The sequence below is a fragment of the Cordyceps javanica genome, chromosome 3 (assembly GCF_051103115.1).
Source record: "Cordyceps javanica chromosome 3, complete sequence".
NCBI lineage: Eukaryota > Fungi > Ascomycota > Sordariomycetes > Hypocreales > Cordycipitaceae > Cordyceps > Cordyceps javanica.
This window is the reverse complement of record NC_139297.1, coordinates 826,167-850,394: the sequence shown is the minus strand read 5'-3', so window position 1 is coordinate 850,394 and position 24,228 is coordinate 826,167. Positions and strand designations below refer to the sequence as shown.

Genomic DNA, 24,228 nt, shown 5'->3' with positions numbered 1-24,228 from the left:
GCCCAAACGCCCCATTTACCGTAATTCACCACCTTTATAGACAGTGGACACTAAGTACCAGCTGGTACGGATACATACCGTGGGTATCGACTGGCCGAAGAGGCTGCTTTGGAGCTATATTAAGTTTTTGTGATAATACTCAGTACTTACAAGATGGCACAGGGACCGACCTTGCAGGGCGAACTTGCTCAGAGCACACAGAGTCAGCGATAATTACGGCTCCAAGGTTGGTTGGTAATGATGATATTGGGTAAATTGGTAAATGGCATCTGGTTTCTCCATAGCTCTTCCCATGCCGAAAGTGCAGAGCAAGCTTGCAGCGAGTCGACACGGGCAAGAAACGTGAAATGTCTACTGATAACAGTACAACAGAGACGTTCCGTGGTTTCAGAAGCGGCCGAAAAATCGAAAATCGAAAAGAGAGAGGGAGAGAGAGAAAGGCGGGCAGACAGACAGACAGAGCAGAGAGACGTGTCTCAGGACTGCGACGCTGACGCTGAATGAAGGCGCTTGCATGCCAGGCAAAGGCGTTATCGGGAGCGCGAGCCAGGCCGAGACCAGCACAGTGAGTGTAGGAAGCGCACTGTAGGAAAGAGCTCTGCCGTTGTCCCTTTGATGCCAGGATATGTAAGTAATCTGTACTCGGTACTTATAGGGATTTCTTTTTAATGCTACTGGTATAAGTAGCCAAATGTAACTTGGGGTTTGCATAAAAGACTGTCGATCTGCACATCGCGGAGCCACAGGATAAGAAGTGGCATAGACCAGCAGACCAGTTAACAGGTACCAGTACGGAGTGAGTCTGGGAGTAAAAGTTAGTAGTCTGTAAGTAGGGAGTACTCCGTACTAATAAATCAATAACACAAGTTTAAGTAGCAGCAGGCCCGCGCACATTTCCACCTCCATGCAATGCACAATATCGGGGGGGGCGAGGTTCGTGGGCCGATCCCTAGTGGACGAACAAGCTTTGTGTGCCTGAAATCTGAAGTGATTAGCGGACCTGCTATAGGTAGTGCGTTTCAGAGGAGTGAAGGAGATGACAGGAAGTTTGCATCCGAGGCTCTTTTTTTTTTCAACAAGGCCGAGAGTAGAGTTCTCTAAGTACTGACCTGTGTCCTGGGAAACCAATAAGTACAGTAAGATTGTGCATCAGCCACGTACAGATACAAACGTAAGTACTATTAATGGTTACAAGGAGGGGGGTGATGCAGAGATGAGGCGGCGTTTGGACCTTGTGGCAGACCGAGACAAGCCAACGCATAACGAACGCAGGCTGGTATTATGTACACAGAGTTCATAAAAAATTGATAACAACTTATTGCACACGGCAGCGTCTGTTCGCAACCAGGCAGGCGGTAAGTAAGTAAGTACCAAAGTACTCGAGGAGGACGAATCTGCCAGTGGTCAACCTACTTACATGGGTGTCCGTAGGTACCTAATAGTAGGCAGTAATTAGCTGTGTCTGGTGGTACCGAGCACGCGCTGGGTGTCACCGTCTGGCACAGTGCGGCACTACTAATAGTCGAGCAATGTCGATCCCCGGCCATGCAGACACATTTGGTCAGGGGTTCGAAATGCCCAGGCGCGCCACCGCATGATGTCTTTTTTTCTTTTTTGTTCTTTTTTTCCTTTTTTCTGCATGCCTGTTAGCAGTGGCTGTGCGAGATAATTTTCGGTTCTCCAGCACCAGCGCGGGCAGCAAAGAGAACAAGAGAAGAAATAGAAAGAAAGACAGGCTGTTTATAATCAATAATATTATGGACGAGCGTGTATATATTTAGCAAACAAGGTCCCCCCCAAAGAGGAGGAGGCGGAGCGCCGGGCAGCGTTGAAATTGCGGTGGGGTCCTCGGTGGAAATGGGCAGCTCACAGTGCGCAGGGCCCGGTGATTTGAGATGACCCGACCAGAAGCAAGAGACACATGAAGCGAACAGCCCAAAGAGATACATACGAAGAGGCGGCTTGAGTATCAGGCTGTGTCGATTATTTTTGTAAGTACCGGGAGAAATTTTCTAGGGTTAGTGCACGGAGTATCCCGCAAGCATCAGCAAATTGACGAGAGCTAGGTACTTGGGTCTCTCTCGCGCGTGCCGGCGCAAGGTTGGTAATGGTAATTCGTACCTTGTTGAAAACTGATTAGTCGTCGACTTGTTGTAAAAGTACTGAGTAGACTTTTCGAGAAGGGACCGCAAAAAGATACTGGAAAAGGACGCACTCATATAATCTGTACAGAGACATGAACGCCCGGATCACAAATGGTACTTACTTGGATAGCTATGTACCCAGGACTATTGTACGGTTATTGGTAAGTAAGTAAGTTCTCAGTGCACACGCAGGCTCGCTGTTAGGGCGTAAAGTGCGCACTGTGCCAAACACTGCCTTCCCCTCTCCATGTGTGCTGAATAACTACTGGTAGAGTACGTGGCCCATCTCCACCCCTCTACGGTCCGTCAGACTGCTGCACCCCCCTTGCGGAAAAGCGAAAGGATCGAAAGAGGTTACTAAAAACAGAAAAGAAGAAAAAGCTACCTAAAGGGGAAAGAAAACAAGAAAAAAGAAACGAAGAAAAGAAAAAGAAAGGCTGATGGGGCCAAAAAAAAATCGTGTTTGTTCCTGCATCCGCCACAAGAAAATCGCGCCGGAGTGGTAGCGCGAAATGCTTTGTTTGACGGCTTGCTTGTGTGAATTAAATATTAAAAATACCAGGGTTTTGTTCTTGGTAGCTGATCTCCTACGGGTAAGTAAGTACTTACTTAGGTACTTAAAGGACCGTCAAAATTTAGGTACATTCATACCAGGGACCAACGTGTGACCAATAGGCGCGTAGCATTCCAGTAGATGGCCGGCGTTCTTGGCCCGGCGGAGGTGCTGAGAGTCCCGTAGCTACTTACGCAGGTGCCTATCTGTAAGTACCTATCCGACTTACCTAAGTACTTAGGTAGGCACCTGTGGTATCTCCTGTCAGTACCGCTTGTAAGTAATCTGTACCTTACAGAGAGATGAATAAGGTCAGGTCCTGAGTAGCCAGCCAGCCCTACTTAGTATAGGTCAGTAGAACCATTCTCTCGGTGCTGGAACCGTCCCGAGTACTTAGGCACTCGCACAAGCCCAGGGTCTCTCATATGTAAGTAACGCAATGAGCTGTATTCGTACTTACTCACCTAAGTACCTCCAACCACTACTTACTTAGAGGATCCTGCTGGAGCTTGGCCGTGTTCTGGACCTGTTCTTGTATCCAGTTTTGCGCGCTCTGGTGCGTCGGGTGGTGCGGTGGTGGTGTACCAATTGTGATGCTCGCTGATACTTACTGTTTTATTTATTACCTAGGTAGTACGTAGGTACCTTGGACGCTGAGGTCCTCGGCTCACCTGCTGAATGGAAAGGACGAACTACTTTTAGGTACCTACACTACCTAGACGGCGACGCGTCAGGCACCGCACCACCACCAAATACCACACAGTACCCCTTACACTGTCCGCTCCAAGCGACCGTTCTGGCATGCTAACCCCCTCTCCCCTGGCACAGGCTTCTGCCAATGCTCGTACCTGGTACCTGCCTGGCTAAACCTACCCGTAGCGCCTCTTTCGTATCCACCCACCTTGAAAATTCCCTGTCTAGCTGCCTACTGGTAGCTTCCGTCCACCGTCCACACACACACCCCCCCCCCCTCAACTCGCTCGCTCACCTCCTCCCCTTTCAACAAAACAACCAAACGCCCTCAAGTCACTCGTTCTCCGTTTCCAGCGCTCGTCTTCCCCGTCGTCGTCTTTGTCGCTCACTTCTCTCCTTTGATCCCATCACTCTTTGTTCAGCAGGATCATCTTCCTTCTTCTATTCGACTTGTTGACTATCTTTTTTTACTTCCCCTTCTAGCTGTCGATCACTCGGGACAAATCCTTTTGTCCCTTATTTTTTTTTCGTTCGGGCGATCGCCTCGACGCTGTCGGCTCCCCGTTCAATTTTTTGGTGACAAGCATCGGTGCGGGTTCTTGAAAGCGACGGGAAAGTAGGAGACGTCTCTACAGATATCAACATCACGCAAACATCTCGAAACGAATAGCCGCCACTGTTGGTACGGCCTCATCCCCGTACCTCCTTTTCCTCACTGCCGACGCCACCAAATCACCTTGGCCGAAGCGCTTCGCGCTTCCACCGCTCACGGATTGAAAGCAGGCCCATCCTGACTCGACGCCTTCTTTCCCATTCTTACTTTTACCTTGAGCAGCCCAATTTTCTCGCACATATCCCGTCACGCTCGACCAAGATGAAGTCCTCGTTCGCCATCGCCGTGCCCGCCATGGCTGCCATAGGCGCCTTTGCCAACAATCACGCCAACTTACACCATGTTCGCGCCCCGATGCCCGCTGAAACGGGCGGCCCCCGAGTCGGCGCCACCACGAATCAAGGCTGCTATTCGAGTGTAGGCAATATGACCAAAGCTGCTGACGTTGAGACAACATTTCTCTCCAGCGGCCTGTGCGCTGGCGCTTGCAAAAAACTAAACAGAGCAGTTGCTGGTCTCGCGCCTCAGGCCTGCTACTGCGGCGATGTATATCCTCCCAAAAAGGACGAGCTTGATTCCTCCAAGTGTGGTTACGGGTGCAATGGCTTCAATCAAGAGATGTGTGGCGGCCTCAAGGACGCCTATTCGATGTACAATCTGGGCACCGTTCTGGCTCCTGGCAACTACGGTGATGATGATGCCTCCTCTTCTTCTGCCTCGTCTTCTTCGACAGCCGGTTCAAGTAGCTCCTCCGCCGCGACATCTGCTACTTCCGCATCGCAATCTCCAAATGCCGAGACTGGGAAGCCCGAGAAATCCGGCGGCGGCCCCAATACAGCTGCCATCGCCGCCGGTGTCGTTGTCGGTGTAGTGGTTGCTGCCGCCATTGTGGGAGCCATCATCTTCTACATTCGCCGAAAGCGCAACGCTGAGATCGAGGAAGAGCACCGCCGCAATGCCGCCGTCAACGCCTTCATCAGCGGATCCAAGCCTCCCAGCACCTCTGGTGGCATCTCCATCACTGACTCACGTCTTGATCCTGTCATGGCTCACCGTCGTCTGAGCGATGGCAGCATAGCCGATAACCAGGACTACTCTCGCAAGATACTTCGAGTAAGTTTGCGTCCAGACCCAGATCGTTACAAATCTCTGATAACTAATGACTCCTGTATAGGTCACCAACGCATAAGCTCATCCCTGTAACGTCACCACGAGCAGATGCCTCCGATTTAATACTGCAACTTATCTTCTTTCCCATCTTGTCACTGGCATTTTCGGCGTTTTAAAGGTTTTGCTGCTTATGTCCATTGGTGGATCCAATGGTCGATGAACAGGCGGCGTTTCGTCACTCCTTACAGTTTTGCCTATCTTTTTTTTTAACTTTGTTCTGTTTTCTTCTAACCTGCTTCCAACATCTTCACACAAGGACCGAGTGGGGATGGAACTGTAACATGCTGTTAGCGTGCCAACAACAATTGGCACATTGAGACTTCAAGAAGCCAGAAGCGTCAACAGCTTGCACTCGCCCATTCGATGCCTTGCCACGCCACCTCTTCGTTCTTGACCGTGGTATGACTTTTAGTTTGCTTCACTGATTTTGTTGCCTGTTTTCCAGCACAGGGCAATGAGGGGGAAACCTGTGGGATGTATCTATCTAGCAGCTACACGACAGAAATAAAAAAAGACGATTACAACGCAGCTTTGTCTGGCCCTCGTGACCTTGGCAAGCCTAACCAGCACCATAGGAAAAGCTAGTTCATCTAGCGAGCATCATCGCATGGCGCCGCCGCAACCAAAAAAAAAGGGACCCTTAGTATCGAGCCGCGCAAAAGTTAGCATTGTGCCTGAAAAGGTAAATCAAGCCTTTTACTATTCTCGTGTACCCCCGCTGCAAATCTTTATAAACTGCTTCTCTCTACGTTCGACCCTGGATGTTTCTTTTCCCTTTCTCGCTTCTGTGTGGTCTCGCCACGGGCCACCATCTAACCAACCAAACAACCAAGCAAGTCTTGCAATATGAAATCTGCCTCGGCCGCCCTCACGCTGGGAAGCATGACATTATTCCTCGGCCTCTGTGACGGCGGGAATACCACCACGCGTTGCACCAAGTATGCACCATATGCGCAGCCGATGACGATCTCTACGACGACCAACACCGAGACTACGTCAGGTACCGCTGCCACTACAAGAACAAGTTGTACCACTGGCAACAATGGTTATGGATCGCCGGTGGTGTTGCCGACGACAATTGCTCCTGCTACAAGTATCAGTTGCACCTCTGCGAAGAATGCTTACGGATCGCTAGGGACATCACCAACGACCAGCACCAGCACCGCTTGTCCCTCGATGAACAATGAAGTGCCACCTGCAGACCCCACAGGCGCATCCTCGTTACCTTCAACCGCATCCGGCATTGGATCCTCCAAATCTACCCTCTATCTCAGCAAAACTGCTCCACATGTTCCTGTCGGTCCTACAGGCTCCCCCACCAGTGCCCAGAGACCTACGCCTCCCTTTCCGCTGACCAACGGCACTGTGACCAACGGCACTGTCACTCCTCCCACCGGCGCAAATGTCACCGGGACGGTGTTATCTTGGAACACGTCCACCGCCATCGGGACGCCATCGTCTTGGAACACGTCCAACATCACCACCACCACCGCGATACCGTTTGACGGCAAAAACAACAGCGAGGCCACCGGCGAGGTCTCCCGGGACCGCGACGGCCGCCCGCTCCCCATCGCCTTTGGGCTGGAGGCACTGCAGACGCTCTTCGAGAGCCTGCCCTATGCGGCGTGGCTGTGGTGGCGGCTGCCGGAGCCCGGGCACCCCGTGACGGACTCGCCCGCCGGCTTCGAGGACACGGTGTGCACCGGCGGCACCGTCGACGCGTTCGAGGAGCGCCGCGCCGCGCGCAACCTGCACTACTTCTGCAACCGCTGGCAGGTCCCGCGCGAGCGCCTCTACACGAGCACCTCGGGCATGGCGACGCTCTACCTGTGCTCCTACGGCCAGACGCGCAACTGCAGCCTCGACCTGTGGCGCGCCGCCAGCGCGCACCTCGACCGCGAGTGCGGGCCGGGCGCCACCGGCTACGTCCACCTCCGCAAGCTGCGCATCGGCCGCGAGCGCCAGACGCCCGACGTCACCTTTTGCCCCCGCCTCCTCTACTCGCCCCTCTGGGACTACCGCATCAACCAGAGGGAGGTGCTCGTCGACGGCCGTCCGTATGAGGAGTGGCGCATCCTCAACCGGAGGAAGGAGATGAGGAAGGAGCTTGCGGGCGAGGACATCAATGAGCGGAATGACGCGAAAGCGTAGAGGGAGTAGAAGGTCGGGTTGATGGTGGTTGTTTGGCTGTCGTGGGCGAGGGTGGTGTTGAAGGCGGGCTTACACTTACATGCTAGGTGGGTCCTGAAGATGGTGAGGACGGTACTATGCCTTGCTGGTTTGCGTGGGTTCGGGTTGCATAGTTGAGTGTTGGTCGGGTTTCGTGTCTAGTGATATGTTCTATCGGATTCTTTGATCTAATTCTGCTACCCCGGCCGTCTTGTGTTAATGAAGTTGCTAAAGTAAGGCTTTCGCTAATAAATGTGCATGCTAGTACCAAGGCAGCTGAGGCCGACACTCTTCTGTTGCTCGTCGTCCAACCTACTCCAAACGCCCAAAAATACGAGAAAAAGAAAACAGTCTACAACCTAAAAATCACATTAGACGATAATACACAAATAAACAAATACAGAAGAAAAACACAACGAAATACGCGCCGAACCAAAAGTTGACTTGATACAGGGTAGGTCCAGTCAAGCGTCACGTGATGATCCGTCGAGAAGCTCATCGCAGTAACGCGTCTTGTAAAAAGCTGTGCTACGCCTCTGCGACAGCTGCTTAAGCAACAAGTGAGCTACGTATACAAACCACTTCAAACATATCTCCTGCACCCACCATCCTAGTTCTTCCTCTTGTACCAGTAACACGAAGCTGGCCACGCAGATCCCCAGAGAACAAAGATATTACGACCTGGCGCTGGGTCTGCGCGCCCGAAGCAGATTGCTTTCACAATGAGCTCTTCAACTGCTCCCCGTATACGACGGACCACGCAAAACACACTTTTCACGTATGGTCACACACAATCTCCCAGATCCATGGCTGCCAGAATGGAGGACTCAGGACATGCTCGCTTACTCATGACTATGAATAGATACAACCTTTCCCGACGCATACACAATGTCCAAACGTACCCAACCCAGTCGCCTCAAGGAGCGACCATCTTAATATACGGCCACGAAACCGGTGTGACTATTGTGTGGCGCGGTGGCCGCCGCTTCAAGCCCTCCAGGAAGCCGGAACCCGTCAAGCAACACCAAAACGGAGGCTCTGCTGATGCTAGCGTCATGGTGATTGACTCGGACGACGACGAGCCGCCCGCAAAGACAACCCCGAACGCTACCGCGTTTGTTGACACGCCCGAGTTTGAGACCTCCACCGAGGAAGGCCTGTACCCCGATATCATACAGACTCTTGATCTCACCCTCGGCACGTCAGTGCTGCATGTGGCCGTCTTGCCCAACAGCCCTAACACGGCCGACGGCACTGCCACAGGCGCGGCGCTGCTGAGCGACAAGCTCGTCTTTGCCGTGTCGTGCGCCAGCAACGATGCCTACGTGATTGCGCTGCCGAGCACGCCGCCGTCGCCGGAGAGCAAGGCGCGTCCGGAGCTGCGCCTCGCCCTGCTGGCCGGGCAGGCTGGCTCGGGCGCCTGGGGCGAGCGCCTCATTGCGCTGGGCGGGCAGACGCGACCAAGTGACGGCCTTGCCATTGCGCTCGCGAGAACGTCCTCCTCGGCACAACCCTCGAAGCCGCCCCGAGTCGTCGTCGCGGCGCACTCGAAGCAGGCGTCCGGTGTTCTGCAGCTATGGGATGTGTCCCTGGATGTCAAGTCAGATCGACCACTGGAGCCGTTCCAGACCGAATACCTGCCTAGCCCGCTCAAGAGAATATCCTTCAATCCCACCCACGGCACGCAGCTCCTCACGGTGTCCGCCACCGACGCTACCCGCATCTACGACTACGCTGCTTCTCCTCTTCCCAACGATCCTGAAGCTACTGGCCCATTCCCAGGACAGGGCTCGTGGCTTCTGTCCCTATACCAGCCCTTTGCCAAGCCGTCATCGGTGAGGAAACCAATCTTGGATGCTACGTGGATATCAAGAGGTCAAGCAGTATTCGTGCTGCTAGCGGATGGCATGTGGGGTATCTGGGATATTGATGGCGTGAGTCCGCTGTCGGCCGGCGCGACCATGTCGACAAAACTCAAGTCTGGTGTTCGTGGCGCAGCTCTGACGGCCTTTAGCATATCGGGCTACGTGGAAGGCACAGGCTCTCTGCGCAGCGTTGCCACCCAACAGAAGGAGACACAGCCGGGCGAGTTTGCGCCCATGACGCCACATACTCGCAAGCAAGCGACGGCTTCGCTGAGCTCTACGAATACTCTGGATAGACTTGCCGCCGTGCGCGGTGGTGTGCAAACAACAGTGATTCCGACGCTCAAAAAGTCGTCGTTCGACGAGGCTTTGGTCCTGTGGATCGGCAGCCTGGAGCATGTCTGCGTGGTGCCGGCCGTCTCCCGATTCTGGGAATCACAGCTGAACAAGGGCTCTGCTGGCGGTGTAAATCTCTTCAGCGGCAGCTTGCCTACGAGAATGATCAAGCTTGCCGATCTAGCTACTGGCTTGCTTGGCGAGCCGTGCTGTGGCGTCGAGCTGATCCCGGCAAGGAGCTCTGGCTCGGTGGCTGATGGTGGCATGGCTGCGGAGGTGGTCATCCGCGGTGAGACTCGACTTGTCATTGTTCGAGACGGCGACGACAGCAGCAGCAATAAACTGGCGCTGCATCGGCCCAGACGCCTCTTCTCCAAGGAGCGCCCGAACGCCATCATCGTACATGGCGAAAACGACACGGCCCCGCCAAAGCTGTCGTTCAACCTCAGCACGGTCAAGGCAGGATCACTGCGTCTCAAAGCTGCGGCCCCTGTGGACCGAGATCATGACATGGACGAGGGATCCTTGCCCGGCGTGTCACGGCCGCGTGTTGGCTTTGACTTTGCCAACACGCTCAGCGCAGCAGCGGACGAGATGGCGGATGTTTCACGCGACGTCGAGGCGGAGATGCTGGGAATCATGGAAATCGACCAGGCATTGGACTCTTTGAATGGGACGCCCACTAATGGCCGAAAGAGAGTCTTCTTTGAAGAGTAACAGACGGGGGCAAAAACTAACGAATCTGAAGAAAGCGGACGCGTTGGGCGTGCCAAGATGAAAGAATAGATGAATGTTTTCAGGTGGTTCAGTCAAAGGAAAACTGTACGATACCCCCTCTTCCTAGGACCTGTATAAGGAGCACAAAATTAGATGCAGCCGAGTATGACCACGCGAATGGATGGCTACATGCAATGTGAAGTCTTTCCGCACGGCAAGGTGGAGCGCAAGGCGAGATCAATCCTTGACGTCTCTGTATTCCGAGCGGTATATCAAGAAATCAAAATCACTGGAGCACGGGCTTTCTACGTGGTGGGTTGAGGCAGTGGAAAGTAGAAGCTCGTTTTTTGTGCTGATAGCCTGACCTGGCAGCTCAACTTGCAGTCCAAGTATGAAGCCGTCATAGACTGGCGGATCTTTGGTACGGCAGGGCCTCTTTTCAATGTCGGCTTTGGCGACGCTCCAGTGATACATCATTTGGTAGCTGTAATGGCAAATGGTATATAATTGAAATTGGAATAATTGGCGACGTCTTTTAAGTTATGCTATAGTTCTGTGACTTTATAGTTGCTCCCGAAGTGGCCATTTACTATTACAATAGGTCGCGATAAATGTGGAACCACTTAAAGCTGGCCCCGCGACACGCGCCTCACGCGTTGCAACCTCTCGTTTGCAGAGTCAAGCTTCCAACTTTTCCTGTGACGACTATTCGAATATCAGGCGCTCTTCCCTTCCTCGATCCCGCATCGACCTTCACTTGGGAACATAACGGCGGAGGAAACTCCAGAATCTTGCCTGTCATCATGGGTATCAAGCAACTTTTTCAAATCATCAAGGAGGAAGCTCCCGAGGCTATCAAGGAAGGTGAAATTAAGCAACATTTCGGTCGCAAAGTTGCCATTGTGCGTGCCCATCAACTCTCGCTTTCTTGAACGTCGGAATGAAGCTAACGACAAGGGTTTCTCCCACCTCTCCGAAAACAGGATGCGTCGATGAGCATTTACAGTTTCCTGATCGCCGTCCGCTCCGACGGCCAACAGCTCATGAACGACACGGGCGAGACGACGTCGCATCTGATGGGCATGTTTTACCGCACACTCCGCATGGTGGACAACGGCATCAAGCCGCTCTACGTGTTTGACGGCGCGCCGCCCAAGCTCAAGTCGGGCGAGCTGGCCAAGCGCTTCCAGCGCAAGCAGACGGCGCAGGAGGGGCTCGAGGAGGCCAAGGAGACGGGCACGGCCGAGGACGTGGAGAAGTTCTCGCGCCGCACCGTGCGCGTCACGCGCGAGCACAACGCCGAGTGCCAGCGCCTGCTTAAGCTCATGGGCATCCCGTACATTGTGGCCCCGACCGAGGCGGAGGCGCAGTGCGCCGTGCTGGCCAAGGCTGGCAAGGTGTTTGCGGCGGCGAGCGAGGACATGGACACGCTGTGCTTTGACTCGCCGATCCTGCTGCGGCACTTGACGTTTAGCGAGCAGCGCAAGGAGCCCATCCAGGAGATTCACCTGGACAAGGTGCTCGAAGGGCTGAACATGGAGAGAAAACAAGTAAGCCTGTTCACACTCGGGTGTGCGTGTGCTACACAAATGCATCGTTGCTGACCTGCCGGATCTAGTTTGTCGATCTCTGTATCCTTCTCGGTTGCGATTATCTCGACCCCATTCCCAAAGTCGGCCCGACGACCGCCCTAAAGCTCATTCGTGAATACGGCAGCCTCGAAAAGGTTGTCGAGGCGATGGAGAACGACTCGAAGAAAAAGTACACCATCCCGGAGGACTGGCCGTTCGAGGACGCGCGCGACCTCTTCTTCGCCCCTGACGTGCGGCCCGCGGACGATCCGCTATGCGACGTCAAGTGGGACAAGCCCGACATGGATGGCCTGGTGCAGTTCCTGGTGACGGAGAAGGGCTTCTCCGAGGACCGCGTGCGCAGTGGCGGCGCGCGCCTGGAGAAGAACCTCAAGAGCTCGCAGCAGGCGCGTCTGGAGGGCTTCTTCAAGGTGATGCCCAAGACGGATGCGGAAAAGGCGGCGCACAAGCGCAAGCTAGAGGAGAAGAATGAGGAAAAGAAGAAGAAGCAGAAGCAAGAGAAGAAGGACAAGGCGGCGAACAAGGGTAAGCCACGAGGAGCCTAGACGTAGTGAAACGCTGCGGCAAAAAAGAAAAAGCATGTAGTTTAGTTATTGCTTTCGTGGGGGTTTGGGATCTTGCTGTTTCGGTTATCATGGCGCAAAAACGGATTGGAATCAAGGACATGCCCAAGGGCGTAGTCTGTATGTACAGTTGCATGAATGGTTATGATTTTGTGAATTTTCATTTGGACTTGCTTGTATGCACCACTAAATCGGTTCTCGCACCTTGTGGTATCGACATTTAGGTACAATCCATGTACAGATTACAAACACATGTGTTGCCCAAAGAGGGATGTAACAGCGTCCAGTATCACCGCCTGTAATTTCACGCGAATCGGCATGCATCGAGTTGTATGGGAATCGAGACCTGGGGAGAGAATGGCCAATCATTTGGGATGTACGGATACTCTTGCCGAATTACCTTTGCCGAAATCATGGAGTTGGGGGTTAACTTTGAGCTGTGAAGCGGCCCGCGAACCCCCAAATTAGAATACCATCGGATCACAGACAAAAACGCCGAGTACACCATGACCAGCTAGCTGGCTGCAGTCTAAAATCATCATCAGAGCATCGGCGGCTTCATGTGCGTTTTTTTGGCCCCAGGACTATAAGGTAGTGAATTGCGGTGGGCGGCCGGTGCCGGCTGTTAGTGGGCGCGAGCCCCGGAGAGCTCGGGTGGGTTGCCGGACATGGTTTCCTAAAACGGTTCGAAGAGTCGGTCACCTGCTGGCAGCACTTATTAAAAAAAAAAGGGAAAAAAAAAGGTGTCAGCCAGTAATCTGTCTTGCATAATTGCGTCTGACCAACCTGGGGGATCCTACATGTGCGCCGTCGTTGCTGCTGCTGTTCCACAGCCTCGGCATCTGCCATGTGTACTGAGTAATGTGCGTGCGTACAAATAACTACTGCTATGACGCGACGTCTACCCAGGCCTGGGACCACCTGGCATCAACCCAATACCGAAGCGTAGCGCCAATAGGGTGGATGGCTTTGGGTGGGCTGGCCCATCTTGCTTCTTCACATGCCAGCAGAGTCCCCCAAGGTTGATTCCGGGGACCCGGCCGTAACAAGGTCAGGCGTTGGACCACTCATAGCACCCGGGTTACTACGTGGTTTTTTTTTTGGTACCACAACCCAGCAACGCTAGGAAAGGAATGGGAATACTCTGGATCCGGGCATGCAAATGGAATGCACCCATCAGGATGCCTGGACAGGGTGACCTCGCTCGTGATGATGTCGAGTCAATCGAAATGGTGCCGGGCGCGTCGAGCTCAACCAGAAGCGTCTGCTGTTTCAGTGGCCGCAAGCAAGGCATTATAGATGCGTCAGTCTTTCCCGGCGCACGTCAGTTTTGGTATATAGATGCCACACTGGGGAAACTCGCCGCCGCACTATCACTGGGCGAGCGCCCGCCCGATGTCTGGTTCCGTCGTAGTCGCATGTGATTGACACGAGCGGCCAACCTCGAGCTAAAAGCAAACCTGTCTATGCCGAGATTCTTTCCCACTTCTGTAAGCTGAACCCGTGCGTGGCTCCGAGTTCCCATACATACCCCAGGTTTCATCAAATCAGAATCCTCCGCATTGTTCTTTCACAAGCGGCCTTTCCCCCGATCATTCTACAAAACCTTGCCGCCCCCCCATCCCTCCATCTGCTTTCACCTCTCTCCCTCCTTCTTCATCACCTTTCCCTTCTATACCCCCCCTTCTTCCCCCCACACAGTCTGTTTCCCGTCCGGATACCGACACAGACATCATGTCCAAGACATTCACCGTCAGCGACGTCGCCACGCATAACAAGGCCGACAACCTATACATCATTGTCGACGGCGACGTCTACGATGTGACCAAGTTCCAGGACGACCACCCCGGCGGCAAGAAGATCCTCCAGCGCGTCGGCGGCAAGGACGCCTCGAAGCAGTTCTGGAAGTACCACAACGAGGGCATCCTGAAGAAGTGGCACGACCGTCTGCACGTGGGCTCCCTCGATAGCAAGCCCAAGCCGGCGCCGGCGCCGGAGCCCGTGCCGGAGCCGTCGCCCAAGACGGTCGCCGCCACCCAGAAGGAGGTGTCGCGCGCCAGCTCCGAGGAGGAGAGCACCGACGCCCTCGAGCCCTTTGGCGCGCAGATCCCCTTTAGCGACCCGGGCTGGTACCAGGGCCAGCACTCGCCGTACTTTAACGAGACGCACGCGGCCCTCCGCGCTGAGGTCCGCGCGTGGGTGGACAGCGAGCTCGAGCCCAACGTGACCGAGTGGGACGAGGCCAAGCGCGTGCCCGAGGAGGTGTACAAGGAGATGGGCCGCCGCGGCTACCTCGCCGGCCTGCTGGGCGTCAAGTACCCGACCGAGTACGCCGCGGGCGTCAAGTCGGTCGCGCCCGAGAAGTGGGACCTCTTCCACGAGATGCTGCTGACGGACGAGCTGTGCCGCACGGGCTCGGGCGGCTTCATCTGGAACCTGATTGGCGGCTACGGCATCGGCGCGCCGCCCGTCATCAAGTTTGGCCAGCAGGCGCTCAAGGACCGCGTGCTCCCCGGCCTGCTCAGCGGCGACAAGCGCATCTGCCTGGCCATCACCGAGCCCGACGCCGGCTCCGACGTGGCCAACCTGACGTGCGAGGCCAAGCTCAGCGAGGACGGCAAGCACTTCATCGTCAACGGCGAGAAGAAGTGGATCACCAACGGTATCTGGGCCGACTACTTCACGACGGCGGTCCGCACGGGCGGCCCCGGCATGAACGGCGTGTCGCTGCTGCTCATCGAGCGCACCGAGGGCGTCAGCACGCGCCGCATGGACTGCCAGGGCGTCTGGTCCTCGGGCACCACCTACGTCACCTTTGAGGACGTCAAGGTGCCCGTCGAGAACCTGCTCGGCAAGCAGAACCAGGGCTTCCGCGTCATCATGTCCAACTTCAACCACGAGCGCATCGGCATCATCATCCAGTCGCTGCGCTTCTCGCGCGTGCTCTTTGAGGAGTCGGTCAAGTACGCCAACAAGCGCCGCACCTTTGGCAAGAAGCTCATCGACCACCCCGTCATCCGCATGAAGCTCGCCCACATGGCCCGCCAGGTCGAGGCCTCGTACAACTGGCTCGAAAACGTCGTCTACCAGTGCGAGCGCATGCCCGACACCGAGGCCATGCTGCGCCTCGGCGGGCCCATTGCCGGCCTCAAGGCCCAGTCCACCCTCACCTTTGAGTTTTGCGCCCGCGAGGCCAGCCAGATCTTTGGCGGCCTCTCCTACTCCCGCGGCGGCCAGGGCGCCAAGGTCGAGCGCCTCTACCGCGACGTCCGCGCCTACGCCATCCCCGGCGGCAGCGAGGAGATTATGCTGGATCTCAGCATGAGGCAGAGCTTGCGCGTGGCCAAGGCCATGGGCATGAAGCTGTAAATGGGAGGACGAGATGCAAAAGACAAGGCTTTTTTCCTTCTTCTTCTTCTTCTTCTTCCTTCTACCGGGTTGCAAATTTTAGGGGGGGCGTACAATGGCGCAGCATGACAAGGGGTCCTTGCCAGTGAGTCTGTATGAGTAACGTGTGTATCTACTTGGGATGGGAGCCTCATTTCCCAGTTTCACTTTTTTCTCTTTTTGTGACATTTTATATTGCATCATATTGCATTGATAGACAGACACCTGGCATAGAGAGTATATATATCCAATGAGTTTGATTTGGTGCTCAGGTGATTGTTTGCTGCCTGTTGTACAATGTTGCCGGGAAACGACTCGATATCAATAGTCTCTGTCGTATCATTCAACTTGCATTATACCGACAGGCTACTCTCTGATACGCTCACAGTAGATAAAGTGAATATTGGGATATTCTTCGATTGTTTTTTTTTTTGTTTTTGTTTGCAGTGTTGTGTAATGTGGCTGGGAGCTAGTCATTGGGCGTGCGCCAACTTGTGACTCGCGACGCAGCACTTGATCACCATTCTCACCACAAATACGACCATTGAATCGTCCAATTGCGGAACTTAATCGGCGACGAATCAACCCATCGGAACACATCACCGCCCCGCCTGTTTATTGCATCTCATATTGCCTCAGCCTCCACCAACTTGTTATAACTGCAGCTCCGGCGTCCGGCAAACCGTACAACCCCGCGTTCACGTGACCCGATTAGCCCAGTTGTTAGGCGACTCCGATTGCTCACGTTCCAACTCACTACAGCTGCGGCACCGCCTGGAACCTTCCTCCCAAGCAACATCTCACTACAAACCTCCTCTCCAAACCCTCTTACATTTTACATCTACTCGCACGAATTCAGGGCCTCAACTAGCACCCAACGTGGCCAAGCTATCAAGGAAGAATCGCCATCCGATCCTCTTTTGCACTCTCAACAGACTCTTTTCTCTTCGGACGCTTCCGCTTTGCCCTTTCTCGCCCAAACATCCCGAGGCGAAAAAAAAACCCCCCCAAACAGCGAATCTCCCTTCCCACACACGCACGCACAACCAACGAATTACATCCGCGCAACGAGACCCAGCTCGATTTGCATTGGCTTGCTGTTATACTTGCACAATTTCGTTCCCCATCACCATTGATATACTATATACTGCCCGCCGGCAGCTCACGGCATTATGACAGATCAACTAGTGGATAAGCTGAGAAGCACTCAGATTAGGTCCGATCCTACCTGACGCATGCAACTCGATCGCCCTGCAGCTCCGGCTAACATGCATTTTTCATCTTCTGTAGCAGTGATAGCTCCTCGCCTGCTCCTGGCGATGATTGGAAGAAGAACTTGAAGATTCCCGCCAAGGATAACAGACAACAAACAGAGGTTTGTGCTACCCGCCACCCACCCAACAGCTGCTACCCCGACCCTTGGGTTGTTGTGACCGCAGTCGTCGTCCAAGATTCATTGTCTAATTCCCTTGGCTTTAGGATGTTACGAAAACCAAGGGCCTCGAATTCGAAAACTTTGCGCTCAAGAGAGACCTTCTCATGGGCATATTTGAAGCTGGCTTCGAGAAGCCTTCCCCGATTCAAGAAGAAGCTATACCTGTTGCGTTGACCGGACGTGATGTACTTGCACGAGCAAAGAACGGTACCGGCAAGACGGCTGCTTTTGTCATTCCTGCCCTCGAGCGTATCAACCCCAAAGTCAACAAGATCCAATGTCTCATCCTCGTCCCCACCAGAGAGCTGGCCATGCAGACCTCGCAGGTCTGCAAGACGCTCGGCAAACACCTTGGTGTGAATGTCATGGTTACCACGGGTGGTACTGGCCTGCGCGACGATATTCTCCGTCTTCAGGAGCCTGTCCATATTGTGGTCGGAACTCCAGGCCGTATCCTCGATTTGGCAGGAAAGAATGTTGCTGATCTGAGCGAGTGCCCCATGTTCATCATGGATGAGGCTGATAAGCTTCTGTCTGCCGAATTTACGCCTACGATCGAGCAGCTTCTCCAGTTCCACCCCAAGGACCGCCAGGTTATGCTCTTCTCCGCCACCTTCCCTCTGTCCGTCAAGGACTTTTCCGACCGCAACATGACCAGCCCTTACGAAATCAACCTTATGGACGAGCTCACCCTCCGTGGTATTACCCAATACTACGCCTTTGTGGAGGAGAAGCAAAAGGTACACTGCCTGAACACTCTCTTCTCCAAGCTGCAGATCAACCAGTCCATCATTTTCTGCAATTCTACGAACCGCGTCGAGTTACTCGCCAAGAAAATCACCGAACTTGGCTACTCGTGCTTCTACAGCCACGCGCGTATGCAGCAGCAAGCTCGCAACCGCGTGTTCCATGACTTCCGCAACGGTGTTTGCCGCAACCTCGTATGCTCCGACCTCCTGACCCGTGGTATCGATATCCAGGCTGTCAATGTTGTCATCAATTTTGATTTCCCCAAGAATGCCGAGACTTACCTGCACAGAATTGGCCGTTCTGGCCGGTACGGTCACCTTGGTCTTGCCATCAACCTCATCAACTGGGAGGATCGCTTCAATCTTTACAACATTGAGCGCGATCTTGGCACTGAGATTCAAGCCATTCCGGCTAGCATTGACAAGAGCCTGTACGTATATGATAACCCTGAGAGCATTCCTCGGCCCATCTCCAATCTTCCCAAGGCTGCTCCTCAGCAGCAGCAGAGCCAGGGTCTTCCTCCCCAGCAGCTTCAGCAGCAGCAGGGCAATTGGCAGACCCAGGGACAGCACAACGGCAACTACAACAATCGTGGACGTGGACGTGGACGTGGAGGCTACCGCGGACGTGGCGGCGGCGGTGGCGGCAGTGGCGGAGGCGGCCGAGGTCGCGGCCCTTCCCAACCCCAAAACTAAATTCCTACCACATCAACGTTATTGGTAGTGGGTGATGGAGCAGGAGTTTTTTTTTCGGACTTTGCATTTTCGAGCATGAGCAAGCAGTTGTTTGCGTACTTTGCTCCTTTTTATGTTTTATTTTTTTTTCACCTGGAATGGGGGGTAGGAACTATACAGCCATGTTGGATTGTACAATATTGGCACGATCTCTTTTGGCGAATGGACGGAACGGCGAACTGGGTTGCATTGCTTATGAACCTACGACTGATTACAGCCTAATCGAGGCAATTTTCTATCGGGAAAATACACCTTCCCTGGGAGCGGAGGAACGCACAAAGACTGCGCTTTTTAATTTTTGCGCTGTTGCATAGATGTCACGCATTTTGTGAACGAGCCTTGGATGGGCTCGAATATTCGGTAGCACCTTGGGCTGCTACACGACGAGGGAGGAACCACGACTCTGGAGGGCAGCAAGCAGAATTGCCGATGGCTAGAAGCTTATATTCGACGAGTTTTGACCCATGGCTATGCCGAGAGAACAGTCTGAGAGACTTTTGATGTAGGTGGTTTCTTCCAATCGACACTATGTGCATTTTTTTTGCGCTTTTTCGACACTTTATATTGGGACAGGCATTTGGTTTATCGAGGCTGTGAGCTGGTAAGGACGGGAGGCTGTGGGCATGGTACCCTCTTTTGATGATATCACTTATGTTTAACGGCTGGGCAATGACGGAGTTGGCAGAAGCAGATGGGCTGCTGAATGCGGCACCAAAAGTTTTACAAAAGGTAGTCAAGAAATGGAGGACAATGGGCTAACAAGGTGGTTGTCCGTTACTGTTACTGGTTGCTAGGGAGGGAATATAAGGCGATATACCCAAGAGGAAGAAGCGAGAGTCAGAGGATGACGAATATAAAAACGACAAAAAACAAGAGAGGTGGCAATGGTTTTTGTCTGCGAGTACTCGGGGGTTGTCCCGTTGGTAGTCTGACTATTGACTGGGATCGGCACACTGGCGAGTACGGGACAAGTATAATAACTAGACAAAAGAACTCAGGGGGGCGGTTGCTCTCCTTTCCCTTCTCGCAATCAACAGGCCACGATGTTTTTGAAGTGACTGGAATCAACAGGCAAATGTCTGAATCTCTGCTGCGTCATGAACTCGTGCTTGAATAAGCAGCATCGAATTCACCTAGTCCCCTCTCACGAAGAGAGGGGTGCAGAGGCTCAGTGGTCGAGGTTGATCTCCGGATGGAATGAGAGCTGAATACCACGGAAAAGTGAGGTCGAGACAGCCCAATTTTAGTCCGGATCAAAATTCTACATTGTAGGTGCATGCGTGTGTGCATGTGCATGCGAGTATTTTACGTCGAATTCGCTGCTTCTCGGTACCCAAAACAAGGACGCGAGCCAGCCAGCTCCCGTACGGTCAGAGCTGTCGGAGGCACAAGAATGACTCCCCCAGGTGCAGCGGCCTGATCCAGTTGCCAGGAAGAAAGCTGTGCCAGTCTTGCGAAGCGGATGGAACGGAGCGGCCTGTCTGCCACGCTCGTGTCCGTGATGTTCGAGAAGGAAAGGAGGAAGGAAAACGGATTTTTTTGGAAGCTGTGGAGGGGAATTTTCGGTACGATTACCTAAGCAGTATTTATATGCTTCACGCATACGCAGTCATCACTTGAAGTTGAATCTTATTCGTATACATCATCATCTTCTTTCTGCAAACAACTCGTCGCACAGACGAAAGATTTTGACTTGAAGGTTCTCCAGATATATGAAAACAATCATGTTGAAAACTAGCTACCGTTGTGCCGCGTAGTGAATAGAGCCCATGGCGCGAGTCGTGTACGTGCTCGACAAGTAGCGAGAATCATCGCCGCCAGAGTCTATCGAAGGACTGAAAGAGGTGAAACGGAATCGCGAGACTGAAAATGAACTATTGATCATGCTGTTCAGAGTCAAACCATACACGGCTCGCATGACGCCGGTCGGGCCTCATTCCGGTTGCGCATCTACAATCGGGCTCATCAAGAGCCGAAGGAGCTGTCTCGCAGATTAGATGACGTATAGGTGAATGGGATCTCCAACATGGCATCAACGTACCCATTGCTCTATTTCTACATCCTTCCGGCCAAGTCGTTCAAACTCTTTTTCCACCGGGCCTAGCCCCTCTCCGTTAGCAAGTGGCTGTTTCGATGAGCGGCGTAATATGCCGTCTGGTCAGTAGACGTACCAGTGGTCACATGGAGCACGTCATCCAGTTTCGGATCCTTGAGATCTGGAAGAAATTTTCTGGCTCTTTTATCCGCGCCAATCTGGGTAATCTGAAATCGGACCGCTGCCAACACGTGTCAGGACCTTGCAGTCACAGCTCGGCTGATGAGAGGAAACGTCAAAACGCCCGAGGGCACTCACATGCGCGAGGAAAGCCCTGTTGCTCCAACCTGTCGCCACAAGCCTTGATGGCCTCTTTAAGGCTGTCCGATTTCTCCGGCGCGCCGGCGCTGGGACATCCGTCCGTGATAATGGACACCAGCACGGGGCGCCTGAATGTGCCCTTCGCCAACGGCTGGTAAACAGTGTCCTCGAGCACCTTGGACGGCAGTTGGTCGCCAATCTTGGTGCCGCCACCAAGCTTGATATTGCTCATGATGTCGTCAACCTGCGCCGGCGATGTCCGCGACGTGTCGGCAGTCGCGGCGTTGATGAAGCGCAGCTTGACGCCCTCCCCATCAGGGAACATGCGCGTGGCCACCGAAGTGATGCGCTGCACCAGAAATCTTTGGTGCTTCTGCTTTTCTCCCTCCATAGACCTACTGTCATCTTGTACGGTTCGTCCACCATCAGTTTCATCGGCGGATACAAAGGGGCGGGGGGGGGGTTTCCTTACCGCAGTACAAAATGTTCTGGTAGAGGGCTAAATGTGCAAGATATCTCGGATCGAGATGGTTGTCGGGATCGCGCTGGAGCTCAAACGCTCGCTCGAGGACTGAGGCGAGGAAGGAATCTCCCTTGGGAAAGAAGCGGTCCAACTTATGGTCTGAAATGAAACTCTGCATTTCCCGTGTAAACTCAGTCTTTACTAACCCTTCTTCATACTGTATAGTCTTTCTATTGGAAAAGTACTGCTCATACATCCACGGTTAGCCATTGAAAAAGAAAAAAAAAGGTATGAGAGAAAATGAGTGGTTCAGGGAAAGAGGTCAAGGCTGTGATAGGAGCAGAAGCTGGCTAGACTCTGAGATTCTCACCTTTGCGAACATTTCATCCAGCCAGCCCGTCATATTGAACCGGCGAAGAATCGCGTCCTTGGCGTACACCGACACACCGGCCGCAGCACCGGCTGCCTGGGACACTGGTAGGTTCTTGTTGGCCAGGTATACTACGCCCATGACGAATCCTGTTACGAGGGCCGTCTGGCCAAGCCTGTCCTCGTTGCGCTCGGCGCGCGAGCGCATCGCAGCGAGCTGGCCTGCGGCCCTGTACTCGTCTGCCAGCAGCCAGGCCGACCTGCCGAGCGCGGGCACCACCTCGCGCGGGCTGGCGCCGGCGTCGACGAGGCGGCTGACGACGTCGAGGCTCCTGTGCCGCAGCACCGCGTTGTACAGCGGCGTGGTGCCGCGATCGGCGGCGACCTGCGACGCGAGGCAGGCGTCGGCGCGGTGGTCCAGCAGCAGCCGAACCAGCACGTCGCCGGCCGGGCCCTCCTCCGTCTTGAGCGTCGCCACCCACAGCGGCGGCCGGCCCCTGCGCCCCCCGTTGGGGTCGACCTTGTACTCGAGCAGCAGCCGCGCGACGTCGACGTGACCCCTCCAGACGGCGATGCCGAGCGGCGTCAGCTGCGTCCTGCTGTTGAACTCGTGCATCTCGACGAGCGCGGGGCCGCGAAGGGCCGCTTCCGTGAGAGTGCCGTTCTGGGCGAGCTCGTAGATGCTAGCCATTTTGAATGGATGATGTTGGTGGACCGTCCCAATCGGCCACACAAGCTCGTTGCGGGGAGCTCACGGCATCTTTATACGCCGCCGTGTCAACGGGAGAGCCAGGTCGTCGAGGAGCTCAACACCATCATCAAACGTCGCCACCGAGGCTCCGTTGGGCGCGCACCGTTGTGATACATGCATAGTGCGACAGAAGAACCGGCCCGCAGAGTTTGTACACGTCTTCTTGGCCTGCCTGCATTGTCCTCGGACAACTAGATCTTTTTGCCAGTCTCGGAATGTGGCTGCATGCTTCAATTTCCGCACGAATAACAGCCGGCGTTGATACCCATGCTCTCTGAGAGGTTTTCTGCTAGCCCAGTGTCAAAGCATGTAGCCAACATTGCATTAGGAGAGGGCGTATGTCTCGAAGACCTCTATGAGAGGTTGCAGGCGGTAATAGATTGGACATGCTTTGAGGGTTCCTGGTGGAAAGGGTTGACTATATTGTTGCTGTTGTTCAGATGTGATTGCTTGTACCTTGGGCCAGATGGGAACATGCCTGTCAAACACTCTAGTACCCATGCATACTGATGCGTTTCACAGCCTGTTGTGATCGCTGCTCAGACATATTATATCCGAGCAGTGAAAGAACCTGTTTCATTTCCTCCGATTATCTGCAGATACTAAGCTGGCGCAACGCGCCGGAAACACTGTTTGCCGCTTTTCAGGACCTCCAGACTCTCCCTCGTTCCACCCACTGTTCTGCTCCGCATTAATGGACCAAATGACTTTTTAAATACTCAGATGATCTTGATTAGGAAAATAATACTATAATTAGTCCTATATTGGACTTTTTTTATGTGATGTAAGTATCATAACCGAGCTGAAGGGGGCAAAAGGGCGTCGGCGAAACTGCGGCGAACGGTGGTTTCCCCCAGTGTCGCAGCCTGATGATGTGTCGCGGCAGCGTGGCTGCATATTTGTCTTGACCCCATGCTCCTCCCCTTAGAGTAGCTGTATGGAAATGCGTCACCATTGCCTATCAATCTATGCATCAGCCTCCCATTTCGTTTTTCCGTCTCGTGACTCGAGGTAGCTAGCCCCGCGGCTTGCCATCTTCTTGCCGGGGTGTAAGCCCACTCCGTTGGCCAGAGTCACTTTGCTTCCGCAGCAGACTGCAATGATTCTGATTTAGAATTGAGAATATTTCGGGAGAATACATTGTGATTCTTTTAGTGTTGGCACGGCAGCATCATTGTCGATACGAAAGACGGAGCTCAACTCTAGCACAAACTGGCACAAGACTTGCCATGAAACATGATGGGGCTTTGCGCGGCGGACCACAAGAGGCGTTCGTAAAAGTCGGCTACAAGAATGCAGCGCAGTATCTCTACGGCCCGAGAGTGCGTGTAGGGTTTTATCTGCAAGCTCTTGCCATGCTGCTCTATCTCCGTGGCGACAGGAAGAACTACGGAAAAGGCTTGAAGATTGCTTCTGGGAGCATGACGACATCTATACCTGCTCCGCGGTCTGTCCAAGCTGCACAGGCGCAAATCAGCCCGAGCGAGGCCCTGGTGGTCCTGCTGTTCTTGACGGACCTATTGTTCCCTGCTAAGATTACGCTGCTTAAACCCGAAGCGATTGCAGGG

At 54.0% G+C, this 24,228-nt stretch overlaps 7 protein-coding genes across 7 annotated transcripts; 6 read left to right on the top strand and 1 right to left on the bottom strand.

Moving 5' to 3' along the window:
• Positions 1-4,264: 4,264 nt before the first annotated feature.
• On the top strand, positions 4,265-5,192 carry V2A60_004476 (WSC domain-containing protein; the record flags this gene model as incomplete). The annotated part of the gene is made up of 2 exons (XM_083255795.1): positions 4,265-5,116; positions 5,178-5,192. 2 exons carry the CDS (start codon positions 4,265-4,267, stop codon positions 5,190-5,192), a joined length of 867 nt encoding a protein of 288 aa, XP_083111921.1.
• An 827-nt stretch (positions 5,193-6,019) lies between these two features.
• V2A60_004475 (uncharacterized protein) lies at positions 6,020-7,324 on the top strand (the record flags this gene model as incomplete). The annotated part of the gene is made up of 1 exon (XM_083255794.1): positions 6,020-7,324. One exon carries the CDS (start codon positions 6,020-6,022, stop codon positions 7,322-7,324), a length of 1,305 nt encoding a protein of 434 aa, XP_083111920.1.
• An 836-nt stretch (positions 7,325-8,160) lies between these two features.
• V2A60_004474 (uncharacterized protein) lies at positions 8,161-10,260 on the top strand (the record flags this gene model as incomplete). Its single annotated transcript, XM_083255793.1, has 1 exon — positions 8,161-10,260. The coding sequence occupies one exon, from the start codon at positions 8,161-8,163 to the stop codon at positions 10,258-10,260; it is 2,100 nt and encodes a 699-aa protein (XP_083111919.1).
• Positions 10,261-11,063: 803 nt separating this feature from the next.
• Positions 11,064-12,397, top strand: V2A60_004473 (multifunctional nuclease RAD27; the record flags this gene model as incomplete). The annotated part of the gene is made up of 3 exons (XM_083255792.1): positions 11,064-11,162; positions 11,244-11,810; positions 11,879-12,397. The coding sequence occupies 3 exons, from the start codon at positions 11,064-11,066 to the stop codon at positions 12,395-12,397; spliced, it is 1,185 nt and encodes a 394-aa protein (XP_083111918.1).
• A 1,752-nt stretch (positions 12,398-14,149) lies between these two features.
• V2A60_004472 (acyl-CoA dehydrogenase/oxidase) lies at positions 14,150-15,784 on the top strand (the record flags this gene model as incomplete). The annotated part of the gene is made up of 1 exon (XM_083255791.1): positions 14,150-15,784. One exon carries the CDS (start codon positions 14,150-14,152, stop codon positions 15,782-15,784), a length of 1,635 nt encoding a protein of 544 aa, XP_083111917.1.
• Positions 15,785-16,974: 1,190 nt separating this feature from the next.
• Positions 16,975-18,682, top strand: V2A60_004471 (DExD/H-box ATP-dependent RNA helicase DHH1; the record flags this gene model as incomplete). The annotated part of the gene is made up of 3 exons (XM_083255790.1): positions 16,975-17,018; positions 17,096-17,177; positions 17,282-18,682. 3 exons carry the CDS (start codon positions 16,975-16,977, stop codon positions 18,680-18,682), a joined length of 1,527 nt encoding a protein of 508 aa, XP_083111916.1.
• Positions 18,683-20,459: 1,777 nt separating this feature from the next.
• On the bottom strand, positions 20,460-22,600 carry V2A60_004470 (uncharacterized protein; the record flags this gene model as incomplete). The annotated part of the gene is made up of 5 exons (XM_083255789.1): positions 20,460-20,545; positions 20,893-20,997; positions 21,075-21,482; positions 21,550-21,784; positions 21,911-22,600. The coding sequence occupies 5 exons, from the start codon at positions 22,598-22,600 to the stop codon at positions 20,460-20,462; spliced, it is 1,524 nt and encodes a 507-aa protein (XP_083111915.1).
• Positions 22,601-24,228: the final 1,628 nt, after the last annotated feature.